Here is a 14,592-nt window from a genome sequence, read left to right as displayed (position 1 = left end):
TCACACTGAAGCATCCTCCTGCCTCGGCCAGCCCCCTCCCTGCTGCACATGGAGCCCGGTCAGAGCAGTCCTGGCTGGCAGGCTGCCCGCCGGTCCCCTTCATGCCCAGGCTGCGCCGACCGAACTCATGTGCTGCACACATTCACATGGCACACCCAGGAGCAAAACAGTCCAGAGCAATAAGTTGTGTAGTTCATTCATGTACGTTGACTGCACGCGTAGACGTGCCCAGAGTCAGCTTGTTGCTTCACCATGTTTCCTGTGATCTCCTTTGCAGGAGAAACCTTCTTATAGATCAGTCTTCTTTATGTGCGACTACCCTCTATCATTTAGGGGGAAATGTTTCTGAGTCTAAAAGGAAGAACCAAGGCCTTTGCATTGTGTTGGATTCCCCCTAGAGCTCTGGCTTTAAGCAGCCCTCTCTCCCAGAGACATCATATACCTGCTGCTGCCCAGATTGGCATTTTGGCGCTCTTTCATTTACATTTGTTGCCACTTCCCTTCCCCGCCATCCTCTTAGGATGCAAACAGATTACATTTATCTAACTGGGACAAATTGTTTTGTCCTGGAACAAAGTGCAAGCCTGCAGATGTCCATGTCCGCTGCCCAGGATAAATCCTAACAAAGTTTCCTGGATAAGAGGTAGTAACATTTTATCCCAGGATATTGCCAAGTGCATCTGTACGGTTACCCTGGGGTGTCATCAATAATTCAATGACTGAAAAGCAGCACTGCATTCAGCCACTCACTAAATCCTGTTTACATGACTGAAGTGTGTACACGTCAATCCAGGATATTTTTATCCCAGGACAAACCCAGGCACAACCTATCTGGGGACCAATGCAACTTCTGTGCCTAGACTTGGAGGTTTATTTCATCACTGCATTTAACCCTGCCAGATTATGGCTCACTTTCTCACCTCTGTTACATTGTGGTTTTGAGGTACCGAGAAAGATGCCTTTAAGCAAACCCCAGCTTTCAGTCACATCCTCCCACTTGAAACTGCTCTTCACGTGCTGGGGACTTCAACAGCTGCATTAGAAAATGGTCCCCTTAGAGCCCCCATGGCAGTGTGCACGCTCTTGGCTGTGCGGATACTGTCTCACAAGGGAAATGTAGGCAGGGAAAGCGCTCTGCTACCAAGCCTTCCTCTGCAGCTCGCTCCAGACAAGGCTTGCTGAGCAGCTCTGTTTTGGCTTCACTGCTGTGGTGGCCATCGAGGTACCTCAAGAATAGAGGACAGTTGCATTTATTGCACAGTCATTTTTTTTTAAACTAATTCAGTGCTAGCTCCTAGGAACCACGTCTTTTGCTTGGACATTTTGAATTAAGGGTGATGTAAAACTTACTTTGAAGAAAAAAGTTTAACAGCGGCACGCAACAGCCACGACGTAAGGACACCATTAGGAAGCATGGCAAATAGGAGCTGTGTTGGCATTCCCAGGACCAATACACACATGGGATTGATTAAATGTCAACTATATTAATTAATGAAGACAATCTAAAGTTCAATTGCCAATCTAAAGGTTGGGTGCCTCAAGAGAAAAATAGAGGACATCGAGGCTTCCAGTTTTGTCTCAACAGCTGGACAGAGCAGCAGAAAATAGGACTGTGCTCTATAAAAAAGGGCGAATGGCCACCCTATCGCCACCCCGGCCCCTCTCCAGGCTGAGGGCTGCTCCCCGATATGTGGCTTCGAGGCCCTGGGAGCTGCTCCCCGCCCCCGCTGGGTTGGCGCCAGGGGCTCTCCAGGGTTGGGTTCCCGGTCCCTGCTCCCAGGAACCTGGGACGGGGGAAATAGGGGAGGAAACGGGGGACCAGGGCTCAGACTGGGGCAGGGACTTTCCAGTGGGTGCGGTGCCTGCTCTGGGTCTGCACCTATCACATGCACCAGAGCTGCGTTGTCACCCGTTACCAGGCAGACCTGCTGCCAGGAGACCCCAAGGCTGGACTCTGTCTGATTTCTGCAGCTGTGTCCTTGCCCGGGGGCTGCCGGCACTGGGGGGAGACGCTGCTCCGCAGGGGCACCAGTGTCCCTCCAGCTCCAAACACCCCAGAGGTGCTGCCAGCCTCCATTGTGGTCAAGGGGGTCCCAAGTGCCAGACTCCGCCGGGGGGGCAGTCCCCCAGTGGTGGGTGCACAGGGACCCCCTTGCCCTGCTCCTCCTCCAGACCTGAACCTGCCAACGCTGCCCCCTCCCCACCACCCCGCTATAGCCCAGGAAAGCACCTCCCTTGTCAGCACCGAGTCACGAGCCCATGTTCACTTACTCTCCTGTTCGGAGCCACAAAACCCCAATGTCCCCCCAGGAGTGGAGATAGAAACCAATGCCTGCGGGTGCACAGGGTGCCGTGGTGACTCCCAGGGGGAATATCCCCAGCTGAGCCCCCTCGGGGTGGCCAAGTCCTGGGCAGGGACTGGAAAATCCTGGAGCCGGGTCACGCCAGGTCCTGCTCAGCTGGACGTGGCCCTGGGACGTCCCTGCAGACGCCCTTGCTCCTCTTGTCTCCTGCAAGTGAGTGTCCCGCTGGGGGAGCGGGGTGTCTGCCTCCACTCCACAGAGGTTGTCAAGGACAAAAACCTCGTCTCCTTCCCCAACCCCTGGGCTGTCGGGGCCCCGGCCTCCCCCCACAGTGCCATGCTCCCCAAGAGGCCCCTCGCCAGCCCCCTCACCAGCTGCTGGTGGGAGCACAGGCTCAGTGTGGGGAGTGAGGGGCTCCACTTCCCCTCTCCCACTCCTGCTCCAGCCATTGGTCCAGGTGTCCAAGACCCTGTACTGCAGGTGGCTTTGACCCCCCTGGTGCTCTGCATGGCCAGCTGGGTGCACAGGGCCAGCCAGGCCCAGAGGAAGCCCCATTCTCCGGCCAGCTCCTCTCTTGGGGGCACTTGCCCTGGATACAAGCTCAGGCAGCTACAGCGAGAGCAGGGCGGTGGGCACACACGCAGCACTGCCCTGGGCAGAGAGGAGGGGGCTGGGGGGGATCCGCTCATGGGAGAAAATCCTTGTGCTGACGAAGCGATGGCAGGGGGAGCAGCAGCCCAGAGGAGATGGACAAACTCCCCCAGACAGCAGGTGCCATGCATGGGGCTCAGGGGAGATGGGACACGGGGCCCTGACTTTCTCCAGTATGAATTGGGTCCCAGGGACCAAAGCCCTGCAGCCCTGCACCCTTCTATAGTCCCTCTGTTCACGGGGGGGGGTTGGGATTCCTCAGCGCGCACCCATCCTGCCTGCCCTGAGCACCCAGTTGTACCTCTGTCTGCGGGGCTGGGTGGTCACAGCAGGCTGGGCAGAGGGGCAGGGGGAGCAGATGGGGGCACAGCCCTGAAGGTTGCCTGGGACTCAGGCGTGCAGGTCCTGACCTTGCCCCAGGAGCCCCGTGTACTGCACTGCGCAGCACTGCCCGGCTCTGGGGCTCAGCTCCCCGCTCTGCCGTGGGGGGAACTGCCCTGCCCAGGGGCACAGGGTGTGGGGGGAAATGCAGAGGGGAGGGAGAAGTCAGGGTTTGGGAACCGTCTGGGCTGAGATGAGCTGAGGGAGCGCGCAGCCAGGGCTTTTCTGCGCCGGGAAATGATCCCCAGGGCTGGGGGCAGGGGTGTCGGGCGGGGGGGGGGGGACACCGGGCGCTGCATGGGCAGTGGTCTGAGGTGGGGGCTGAGACAGCGACCCTGGAGTACTGGAGCCAGAAGGACTGGATGGAGTACCTGCGGGGCGCAGTGGGCTTCCCCTGGGGTGGGACCCTGGGAGCAAAACGTGCCCCTGTGTGGACGTGGCCCTGGGCTCCCCTCCCTCCAGCACCATCCAGCTGCCCAGATCCCGGGGAATGTCTCATTTCCAGCAGGGCAGAAAACCAGAAGGGTCTCGCTCCTCTCCTAGAAGACTAGCTTGTTGCTCTGGGTGTGGGGCAAGTTGCTGCGTTCAGGGGGTAACAGGAGTCTCATCCTGATGAGCAGGGGTCCAGGTGTCCTGTGTTTAAAAATCCCAAATTCTGTGATTAAAAAGCCCCAAATACACATTTTTCCATGACTAAAACGAAACTCCTGTGTATATAGAAGTGGCAGCTACACACAAGGTTTATTGAGATATTTAGTTTTAAACCTATTTGGAAACCAGCCAGTGCCTCAGTCATTACATTAAAATACAATCCAAATACCTCTGTATTTTGATACTTGATTATGGTCATTGATCCTGGAAAATCAGAGCTTCCCCTGCCCCCTTCACTCACCAGGATGTGAGTCCAGGCGCAGCTGCCCCCTCCCCACCTGCCCCTGCTGCTTTGTGCTACTGAGCAGCACTGACATGGTGGTGCCCCTCACTACCAAGCCCCGGCCCCCCAGCCAGGCTGGTACCCCTCACTCCTGACCTGCACCCCCCATCCTCACCAATGCCCCTCACTCTTGAACCACAGTCCCTCATGCCCACTGGTGCCCCACACTCCTGACCCACAGCCCCCACATCCCTGCCACTTCCCCTTACTCCAGGCAACCCCCCACGCACCTCACTCCTGCTGGTGCCCCACTTTCAATCCACTTCCCCCTCCCCGAGGCCGCAGCCCCTCTGTATATTGGGAAGGGGGGTTGTATGGGGCAGGGTAGGTGCCCAACCATAGGCAACAGCATGGGTGATGAGTTGGGGTGGCATGTAAGCAGGGGACATGCCCCTCCAGATTTGTGTGCCCTCAGTGGGGCATGAGGCTATAGCTTGGCCGGACCACCACCAGGCAAGAGCTGCCTTTGTGGCCCAGCTGGTGGCACCTGGCACAGGAGGGTGGAGCAGGGTGGCAAGACTCACTGCTGCTGCTGCCACCAACACCTCCCCACCAGCCGTGCCACCATGGAGTACGGCCGTGCCACCAGCAGGGTGAGGAGTAGCAGACCGGGGGACAAGCATGTGAGGCTGCACCTCTACCTGACCGCCTTTTCTCTTTAAAGGACAACATCCACATTTTTCTGCAGCAAATGGAAAACCCGAACCCCTGCTTATGAGATGCATGAAGCGGTCTCCTGGGGACAGGGACAGGTCCCAAACCTGGGATATCTTTGCCACTCACTGCCACTCCAAGCAAAGCCCCTGGCTGTCCACAGCTGGAAGCCATTAACTCAGGACAGGACACTTGGTGCTGCAGCCATAGAGCTGGGCCTCCAAAATGGAGAGGTCTCCCCCTGAGATCTTGAATGAAAAAGGGAATCCAGAGCCTTTGAAAGACCCTTCTGGATTCAGGTCATGTGCAACTAAAAAAAAAAGAAACTGCAATGAAAGTTTAGCTTTAATTATAAAAATATCATACTGCCTTGAATGCAACGTGCAGCAGAGAATGCAGCAGCAACAACATGCATCGGGGGGAAAAAATTTCGTTACCATAAGTAAGCAAGTAGCAGCAGGGAGGCTCCCACTTGCTCTGCTTCTTGAAAGTCCCTGCACATTTGATTTACACATTTGCTCGGAAACTGCTCTTACCGTATTCCTCAGTTAAGATTCAATTGCAAAGCCCAGTTAGCTGTTCTTGGGGAAAAGCATGTGTGCTGCATGTGAGAAAACACAGCAGTTTTATAGTGGCACCAAAGTAAAGATTTAAATAAACTCAAGGCTGAGGGGTGAGAGAAACCGAGGCAGGCAGGGGTTGGGGGAGAAAACGTTCCCTGATGGAGGAATCCTTCTTTCTCCCAGCTCATTCTCTCCATCTCTTTCCCTCTCAGTGAAGCCCAAGGTGAAAGTCTCCCCAACAAAATCAGGGGCCCAGGCCCACCCGGACACACTGATTTGCTCCGTGACGGGGTTTTACCCCGGCGGGATCGAGGTGAAATGGTTGAGGAACGGGCAGGAGCAGACGGCCGGAGTGGTGTCCACGGAGCTGATGCAGAACGGAGACTGGACCTTCCAGATCCTGGTGATGCTGGAAATGACCCCCCGGAGCGGGGACGTCTACACCTGCCAGGTGGAGCACAGCAGCCTGCCGGGCCCCGTCGCCGTGCTCTGGGGTAAGGAACGGGGAGCCCGGGGCAGCCCCTGAGGTCTTGGAGGGGAGGGGTCTCCCTTTGTGCAGCCCCACACGGGCTGTCCAGGGTCAGGCCCCTTTGCCACAGGGGCAGGGGTGTGAGCAGGGGGTGGGAGCCCGGACTGAGCCCTTCACCTCTGGCCCCTGTCTCCACAGAGGCGCAGTCAGACTCGGCCAGGAGCAAGATGCTGACGGGGGTCGGGGGCTTTGTGCTGGGGCTGATCTTCCTGGCGCTGGGACTCCTTGTCTACCTGAGGAACAAGAAAGGTGAGCGGGGCCCGGCTGGGATGCTGGAGCTGAGGCGTCGGTGGGGCAAAATGCTCGGCCTGTAGCACCTGTCTGCTGGCTCCGCTCCCTGTCACACCCCAGCACGACCTGCCCTGGACTTCGTTAGGGGCCTGCCAGTGTCTCCCCTCCTGGGGCTGGGGCTGGATCCCACTGTCCCTCCCTCCTCTGAGGGGCAGGGCCGAGCAGGGGCCATGGGTGGGCAGAGCTGCCCCTGCCTTGACTCTGGGCATTTCCTCTGCTCTGCTTCAAGGCAGTGACCCTGGGCCAGGAGGTGCCAGTCCCAAGGGGGTGGGGGCCCCTGGGTGTACCCCACTGTGGGACTTCATGGGGCTGAGGTATCAGGGGGGCTTTCTGCCCCAAACCTCCCTCCTCTGTCCTGTTGCTCGTCTGCTGGGGCAGACCAAGGTTTTCCCCTGGCAAAACGTATTGTCCCAGCAGACCTTCATTTCAGCTTCCCTGGGCTCTGACCTTGTTGCTCCAGCAAAGGAAACTTTGGCAGCTGGGGGGTCAGACTGGGTTTGTTCAGTGCAATATAATGCAGATCCTCAGCCCTGCAGGTGTGAGAGGCTGCAGGTGTCAGGGGTTTTGGTCTCCCCCTTAGCCCAGGAGTCGGGGAGGGGTGTGGGGCAGGAGCAGGATTGTCTCGCCTACACCAGACCCAGGGAGAAAACGTCCCCCGGCACTGGGACCGGCAGAGGGGAGAATAACAGCCCTTTCCTGGAGGCAGGAGATGAGGAGCAGCAGCAGAAAGGAGGAAGCGCTGCCCCCGGCTCTGCTCCCTGCGAGGCCCAGGCAGCTTTCACACCTACCTGGGAACTAGCGGGTGCTGCTACTGCCGTATTTCTCACATATAATGCTCACTGTGATTTCCACCAGGTGGGTGTTTTTTTCTTTTTGGAGGAAAAGTGTCTGTGGTATGAAAGGATAGTATATCTTCTCTTGCACCCATGCTTATCAGAATCCGTTTCCTGATTGCTGACACCCCTCGCCACCTCCTTCTTCCCTAAATTTTCAATTGCTGCTTTTGGCATGAAAAGAAAACACAGCGCGGGCTCCTCCAAAATGTGCACAGCCATGGTCTGGTCTAGGGCTGTTCCTGACACTTGATTCTGCCCGTGTCTCCCTGCCTGTCCTTGGTCAGGATGAAAATACAAACACAGCTTCCCAGCTGAGACTGTGGCTCACACAAGCGTGACCCTGGTTGAATTCATCCTCGCTGAATGCTCTCTGGAAATAGAGACCGAAGCACAGAGTAGTGAATCCAGATCAGGGAAATATCTACACGTGCACACAGGGAACCCCTCTATCCAGCCCTGTTTGGGTGAGACCGTGATTTGGGTTTTTAATGGGGGATGAAAGGGGTCCCTAATGGGGTCTGCCCCGCACCTCCGGGCTAGGGCAGGATCTCTGATCTCTCCGAGGGGCTGCCTCTGGTGAGACTCTCACCATGTTTCTCCTTGTTTTCCAGGCCGCCCCGTTCCCCAGCCAACAGGTAATTTCCATCTCAGTCCACCCCTATGAAGCCCCCCGCCCCCTCAGGGACCACAGGCTGCACAGGGGGCCCATGGAGCGGGTGCCCCTGCCCTTTCACCCCAGCACTTGCCCAGCCAGCATGGGTGGGAGCTGGAGCATGGAGCATTTGCAGTGAGGAAGAGGAGGAGTCTCCATCACCCTCATTACTGCCATTCAGGCCACACCTAGAGCTACTCCCAGGGTCAGAGCATCCTGGGCCCTACAAAAGCATCCCCCCACCCAGGGGCTCCAGACCAGCCTCTAGAGAGGCCCTGGCCCCTGTCAGACCCCCCGTGGCCCTTCCCCAGTGCCGCTAGTCCCTGCCCCGTGCTGACGTCTCCCCTCTCTCCCCGCAGGGCTCCTCAGTTAGATCCTGCAGCGTCGGGGCCGGCGTTGCCCAGCGTGAGTCTCCAGCCCCGCTCTCCTGGCGCCCGTCCCTGTATCTGGAGCTCTTCTCCCTTCCCTCCAGCCTCACCTGGACCCTGGGGCTGACTCCTCAGAATTAACCCTTTCTCTGCCGAAGCCTGCACCACATCTGCACTCAGAAATGCTACTGCTTTTGGGGGCACCTTCAGGGGACTCTGATCTGAGACACGGGGAGCTGTAACAAGGCCGTTTCCAGCAGTTGTCACAGCCCTTTGGATTGAGACTCCCGCGGGCCCCAATTTAAACTAATATGCCCTGGAAAGGACCGGTATCACCCTCAGCCTGAGCGGTGGAAACATGATGTTAGGAAAGGAGAGGATGGAGGAGCCCAGTGATACCCAGGGGACACGTGCTCTACCCTTGGGCCAGGGTGGTCCCGGGGGGTCTCTGAGCTGGTAGCCACCTTGTTACAATTGAGATCTGGCCTGGGGTCCCTGGGTGTCCCATGGGGCTGTTGGATAGAAGCAGGTGGGGGTTGAATCAGGTGCCTTGAAACATGTGCTGGAGCTTGTGCTATTTAATTGCTCCTGCTACTGCTCTGGATCACTCCCGGGGACTGGAAAGGAGCAGCTTTCTGTCCTGCTGGGGGGCGATGGTGTTTCTGACCAATAAATTGTCTCACCAGTACCTGCGATGTGTTGAGCCCTCTCTTTTCAGAGCTCCATGTCCCTGGGGCTGTTTCTGAAGCCGTGCGGGTTCACACCCCCGTGTAGCAAAGTCAGGCTCCCCCACGCGCTCCTACCTGCAGCTGGTGTTTCCTCAGCCCGTGGCTGCCACGTGCCTTTTGATGGTGGGAGTTGCAATCAGGACTCAAATGGGAGTGAAGCTCTGACAGAGGCTGACCTCGGGGGTGCCACCAATCCTGCTGGGATCCACAGGCCTCACTTCAAGTCACCTTTGGTGCCTTCCCCCTGGGCTCACCCCCCATGTCTGGACGGGCTTGGAGGATCGTCTCCTTCAGGAACGACCACTCCTCTTGGACTCCCAACTCCCCCCCCCCGGGACCTCAGTGCCTCCTCGACTAGTCTCCTTATCTCAGTGAAATCCACCCTCCTGAAGTCGAGGGCTGCTGCCTTGCTGCAGGCCTTCGCCACCTTGCGCTGGATGGTGAATCCCAGCAGGCGATGGTCGCTGTCGCCCAGGTGGCTGAGCACCCACAGACCCCCCACCAGGTCGTCGCCTGTGGCCAGGACCAGGTCCAACAAGGTGTCTCCCCTGGTGGGGTGTGCACCTCCTGGGTTAGATGGAGGTCCTGTATCTCAGCTAGGAACCTACGTGAGCGGTCAGACCTGGCTGACTGCTCTTCCCAGCAAATGTCTGGATAGTTTAGGTCACCCGTGATGACCACATGCTTTGACCTGACTACCTCCGCGAGCTGACCTGACAATTCCCAGTCTAGCTCGTCTCCCTGGTTGGGTGGTCTGTAGTAGACCCCCACCGTCAAGTCCCTTTCCCCCCGACCCCCTTGTGTTCTGCCCCAGAGCGCTCCAGTCCGCCCCTCCTCTGACCCAGCGCTGCTTGTTGAGGACGTGAATTGCTCTTTGACGTAGGGCACCACACCCCCGTCTTTCCTCCCTGTCCTGTCTCTCCTGTACAGCCTATAGCCCTTGATGTGCGTGTCCCACCACGTTTCAGTGAGCCCCACTATGTCTGGGTTGGTGTTAGCTAGCAGGAGGGCAAATTCCTCCGGCCTGTTCCCCATACTACGAGCGTTACTGTATAGGCATTTAAGGCCTTCTGAAGGTGTATGCACCACCCTCCTAATCCCAGGACTATCTGGGTCTCTTCCCTGGGTATTTCTTCTGCTCATTGTCAGTCTTGGCTGGGCTGTTCTTGTGGGCGACACTTGGTTTAGTGGTCCAAGGCTTCCTCCGACCTCATCCTCCTGTTCCCCCAACGAGCCTGGTTTAATGCCCACTGGAGGAGATCAGCCAACCTGGAAGAGGACACATGCTTACCTTTGGGGGAGAGGTGAAGCCCATCCCACCCAAGCATGTCTCTCATCTTGAAGTCCAAGAAGCTGAAGCTCGTCTCGAGACACCATTCCCAAAGGTGCAAGTTGACCTCTCTGACGCAGGTCTCATGGCGTCGTCCACGTCTGCTCACTGGAAGGACAGATGAGAAGACCACCTGTGCCCCGTCCCCTTCAGCTTGCCCCCCAGCGCATGGTAGTCCATCAGATGATCTGGGCTTCTCCTGGCTGCATCATTAGTGCCCACATGAATTAGTACCATGGGGTAGTAAATCAGTGGGCTGGATAATGGCTGGGATCATCTCCGTCACATCCTGAATCCTCGCTCCGGGCAGACAGGAGACCTCGCGTGTCAAGGGATCCTGGTGACAGGTGGGACCCTCTGTACCTCTCAGGATGGAGTCGCCTATGATGAGCACTCGGCGTCTCTTCTTCCGGGTCAACTTGCCTCCTTCAGTCTGTTCAGTGCGTGGAGTGGCCTCCTCTCCAGAGGTTTCCTCCTCTCCTTCCTCCTCCTCTCCAGTGTCACCCGGGCCTCATCCCTGTTCTCCAGCTGGACTGGGGGAGCTGGTCGTGCACCGTTGCGAGCAGCCCTGGCTCCGGAGGGAACCTTCTGCCATTCTGCTGTGGAGGGCATCTCCCGGGGTGCTTCTCCCTTTGGTGCTTGGCCCTGCAGGGAAAGGAAATACCCATCAATTTTGTCCTCCACTTCTCTGATGCCCCTCAGCCTGCTAACCTCCTCCTGGAGCTCCCTCACCTGCACCTCTAGGGCCCTAAGGCGGGCGCCTGCAGGACAGGTGTGGGGGCCTCCACTCCCTGCCCCGCCCCGGCCCCGCTGGGAACCATATCCCTTTTGTCAGTGCTAGGCGGTGGAGGGGGAAACACTGGCAATCACAAATCCACTGTGATTGAAGTGCTGGCAGGGGCTGACCTGGGAGTGGAGGGCCACCAATTTCTGCCGTGATGCACACAAGGGGATGCATAGGGGATGCAGCGGGTGCACATGCACCCCTGAACGTGGCAGTGCATCCCCCGTGGTGTCTGCAGGAGCTCCCAGCTTACCGCCACCACGCTCCCACTGCCGCCAGCACAGCTGTACCCCCCCAGCCGTGGGGGGCACGCACCATTCATGCAAGCAACTTCTGAGTCTTCCCCATGAGGCTCAGCCCACAGCTCAGGAGGGGCCGTCTGGACCTGCTGTGAGACCGAAGCACTGGGGAAATCCCGGCTGCCTCTTCTGTGAAGAAGGGGAACTATAGCATGAACGTAATGAAAGGAGTGACTCCCAGACCTGGCAATGTTTCCTCTGCTACGAGCTGGCAAGCACGTCCCAGGATTTGCTCGAGAAGCATCTATGGATGCACGCCAGCATTTTGGTCACTTTACTAGCCGCAGCCTGAATGAGTCCAGGGGAACTGAGGCATGTGGCACCTGTGACATGCTGGCTATCCCTTAGGATGTTAGCCTGGGCCAGTCCCTCAAGGATGGCGTCCTTAATAAACTTTTCTAAGATCTTCCCCAGGATAGAAGTCAGGCTAATGGGCCTGTAGTTAGCCGGATCCACTCTCCTCCCTTTCTTGAAGATCGGCACCACACTGGCCTTCTTCCAGTCTTCGGGCGCTACACCAGAGCGCCAGGAGTTTTCAAAGACCCGTGCCAGGGGCTGGGCTATGACGCTCGCCAGCTCCTTGAGTACCCTGTAGTGCAGATTGTCAGGGCCGGCTGACTTGAAGGTATCCAGCTTCTCAAGGTGTTCCTTCATGAGGTCAGCATTTATGGAGGGTGGGGGATCCCCATCACCCGGATCTCCCTGTCCCATAGCAGGCATGGGCGTCCCATGGGACTGATGAAAGACTGACGCAAAGTACCTATTTAATAGGTTGGCTTTTTCCTGGGCGTCAGTTGTCAGTTGCCCCATCTGGTTTAGCAGGGGTCCAAGGAGCCCAGCTTGTTCTCAGCGCTCAGACAGGAGACAGCGGAGAGGGGCTTGGGGCTGAAGGACTCCTCTGAAGGGGTGAGGGCTCCCCAGAGAGTGTCACAAAGGATGGTAATATGGGAGCGTGGGCATCTCCGAGCCTAAGGAGACAACAGGGGTAGTGCTGGGGCTGCTATGATCCAGGGGAGCCCTTCACATAAGATATCAACTAGAGCCCAAGGCTTGGCCTGGGAGTTGTGACCCAGGGCAGCACCTCCCTGTGGGCCAGGCAATGAGCCCCCAAGCTGAGGATAGCCCCTCCCTCACTGCCCCTCATGTCACTGGACCATGTGCCACATCCTGTCTTGCAGCTGCAAGGTGCTGGCATCACTCCACCACACGCTGCTGGAGCTAGTGGGTCTCCCATGCCCGTGGTGGGGACCCCAGGACACAGAGAGTTGCAGAAATGTCCCATGTGGAGGGGTCCCCATCCAGCCCTTCACTAATCATGGGGTCTGGGGCACCTGTGTCACTGGTTACAGGGTGATGGTGCTAAGGACTTACACTGTGCACTCTCCTGCTGCCTTCCCAGGCAAGAGCAAGGCAGAAGCTTGAGTTGGGAAAGACCCTCGTCCAGCTGCCAGAGAGGAGACGATCAGCTTCCTCCTTCAGTGCATCTCTGACCCTGTACACTGGCACCCACCCCAGCTGCCCTGCCCCTGGCACCCCCTGAGACTGCATGCTAGTGCCCTCCCCGTGTGGACATGCAGGGTGGGGAAGGGGCACACTCGTCCTTTCCTGTCTTTTAAGAGCCAGTTCCAGCCTGGCCCCAGTGACGGCTGACTGTGAAACTCAAGCTAAGCTGGGCCTACTCACAAAGTTAAAATACAAACTACTGATGGCAATTGCACAGTGCAAGAAGATGTGAGTTTGTGGCTAGGCCATCTGACAGCAAATCATGAGGTGTCCCTTCCAGCTTATCTTACTGTAGTCATGATCATTTTAAGCAGGCTCCTGTTGTCTGGTATGTAGCTGTATAAAACGTCTGTCCTTGATTAATTAGTATGGTAAATATTTCTTTTGCAAAGAATTAAGGTTTATGTGCAGGAAGAGTCAGTCTCCATATGTGATAGATGTTTCCTCCTGATTTCCTCTTGTTTTACCTTAGTGCTTCCCTTAATCTTTGGGGGACGATTCCTCAAAAACCATGTGCTTTCCCTGGTTGTTAATCCATTTCTTGATATGTCCCCAACTTAGTAGAAATGGATAACCTCTTGTCACTGAGGTGCCTCCTGGCTCTGGGGGGCACCCAGTGTGTGGGGCGCAGCCCAGCGCACTCCCCAGCGGACCCGGGAATGGACCAGCAGCGTCTGGGCGACTTCTGGGTCTGCTGCTGAGCTCACTGGGGGCTCCCCACCTTCTCATAGGACGCTCCCTCCACCCCGGCATCTCGGCATTCACGAGCCATGCCTGGTACCTCCCTGTACATAGAAAAAACATTTAAAGGTGTGTCTATGGCTGAATCGCTGATTCTCTGAATCAGCATGAAATCGGCAGATTCGGAGTTGGCCGAATTGAATTGAGGCAGTGATCCAGATCAAATCACTGTCCCCAATTTGAGCCAAATCCAAATCTGAAACGAATACAGCCTGTTTTGTACACCACTAGTGCCCATCCCTCGCAGCCATTACCACTCAATATACTCTGATGCAAGCCTTGAGCCTTCTCTGGCTCCTGTCTCTGCCCTTCCTCTGGCCATGACACTTCTCTGGCTGCATCTCTGCCCTGCTCCTGGGCCTGCTGAGACCACCACCACCCACTTCTCACTCCCTAAACCACCAGCCCCTGATGCATTTGTAAGGCTGCCTTGTCTTAACCCCTGCAAGTGCAGAGTCTCCCTCTGTCTGTTGCTGTCCCTATCCTCTTCTTTCACCACCAACGGCTGCTGACCTCCTCTCCAAACTGTGCTGCCCAATGCAGTAGTCTGGGAGCTGACCTTGCCTGTGAAGACTAAGGCAAAAATGGCATTGAGCACTTCAGCCTTTTCTGCATCTTCTGCTGAAAACTTCCTGTAATAGGGAGCCCCCTTTGTACACTCCCCTTCTGGGCACTGATAGAATAGAAGCCCCTTCTTGCCTGCACCTCTTGTGCATTTCTTTTTCTTTCTAAGTATTGGCAGAGACCTAGCACACTCATGCATGGGGGTGGTAAGGCTTGAAGCAAGCCAAAAACTGAAGTGGCTTTCAGTAGGAGAACCCTACAAACTACATCTGCATCTCAACTGAGCTCAGTGTCACTAAGGAAAACAAAAGAGCTGAAATATCCACTGAAACAGGAAGTGTATAAGGGACAAGAAAAGTCAAGGTGCATTGAACACATGACTGTAAATATACCCTGGTGAACGTGTTCACTCTTTGATTAAGACCCATTTCCCAAAGCAAACTTCCCATGTCTGTCTAAAGGTTGATGCTAGATCAGTCTA

At 56.7% G+C, this 14,592-nt stretch overlaps 1 protein-coding gene and 1 pseudogene across 1 annotated transcript in view; one reads left to right on the top strand and one right to left on the bottom strand.

The window, feature by feature from the left end:
* Positions 1-8,850, top strand: part of LOC149852945 (DLA class II histocompatibility antigen, DR-1 beta chain-like) — a 106,336-nt gene extending 97,486 nt beyond the window's left edge. Inside the window, exons 4-7 of the mRNA XM_090028485.1 lie at positions 5,699-5,980; positions 6,154-6,264; positions 7,754-7,777; positions 8,154-8,850. Coding sequence (XP_089884611.1) covers positions 5,699-5,980; positions 6,154-6,264; positions 7,754-7,777; positions 8,154-8,167 — 431 coding nt within the window. The 3' untranslated portion in view covers positions 8,168-8,850. The remainder of the gene's footprint in view (positions 1-5,698; positions 5,981-6,153; positions 6,265-7,753; positions 7,778-8,153) is intronic.
* Positions 8,851-8,939: 89 nt separating this feature from the next.
* Positions 8,940-11,051, bottom strand: LOC149852944 (uncharacterized; annotated as a pseudogene).
* Positions 11,052-14,592: the final 3,541 nt, after the last annotated feature.

The sequence above is a fragment of the Crocodylus siamensis genome, chromosome 15, assembly GCF_052110815.1.
Source record: "Crocodylus siamensis isolate JL-2025a chromosome 15, ASM5211081v1, whole genome shotgun sequence".
NCBI lineage: Eukaryota > Metazoa > Chordata > Crocodylia > Crocodylidae > Crocodylus > Crocodylus siamensis.
This window is presented reverse-complemented; position numbering and strand designations above follow the sequence as displayed.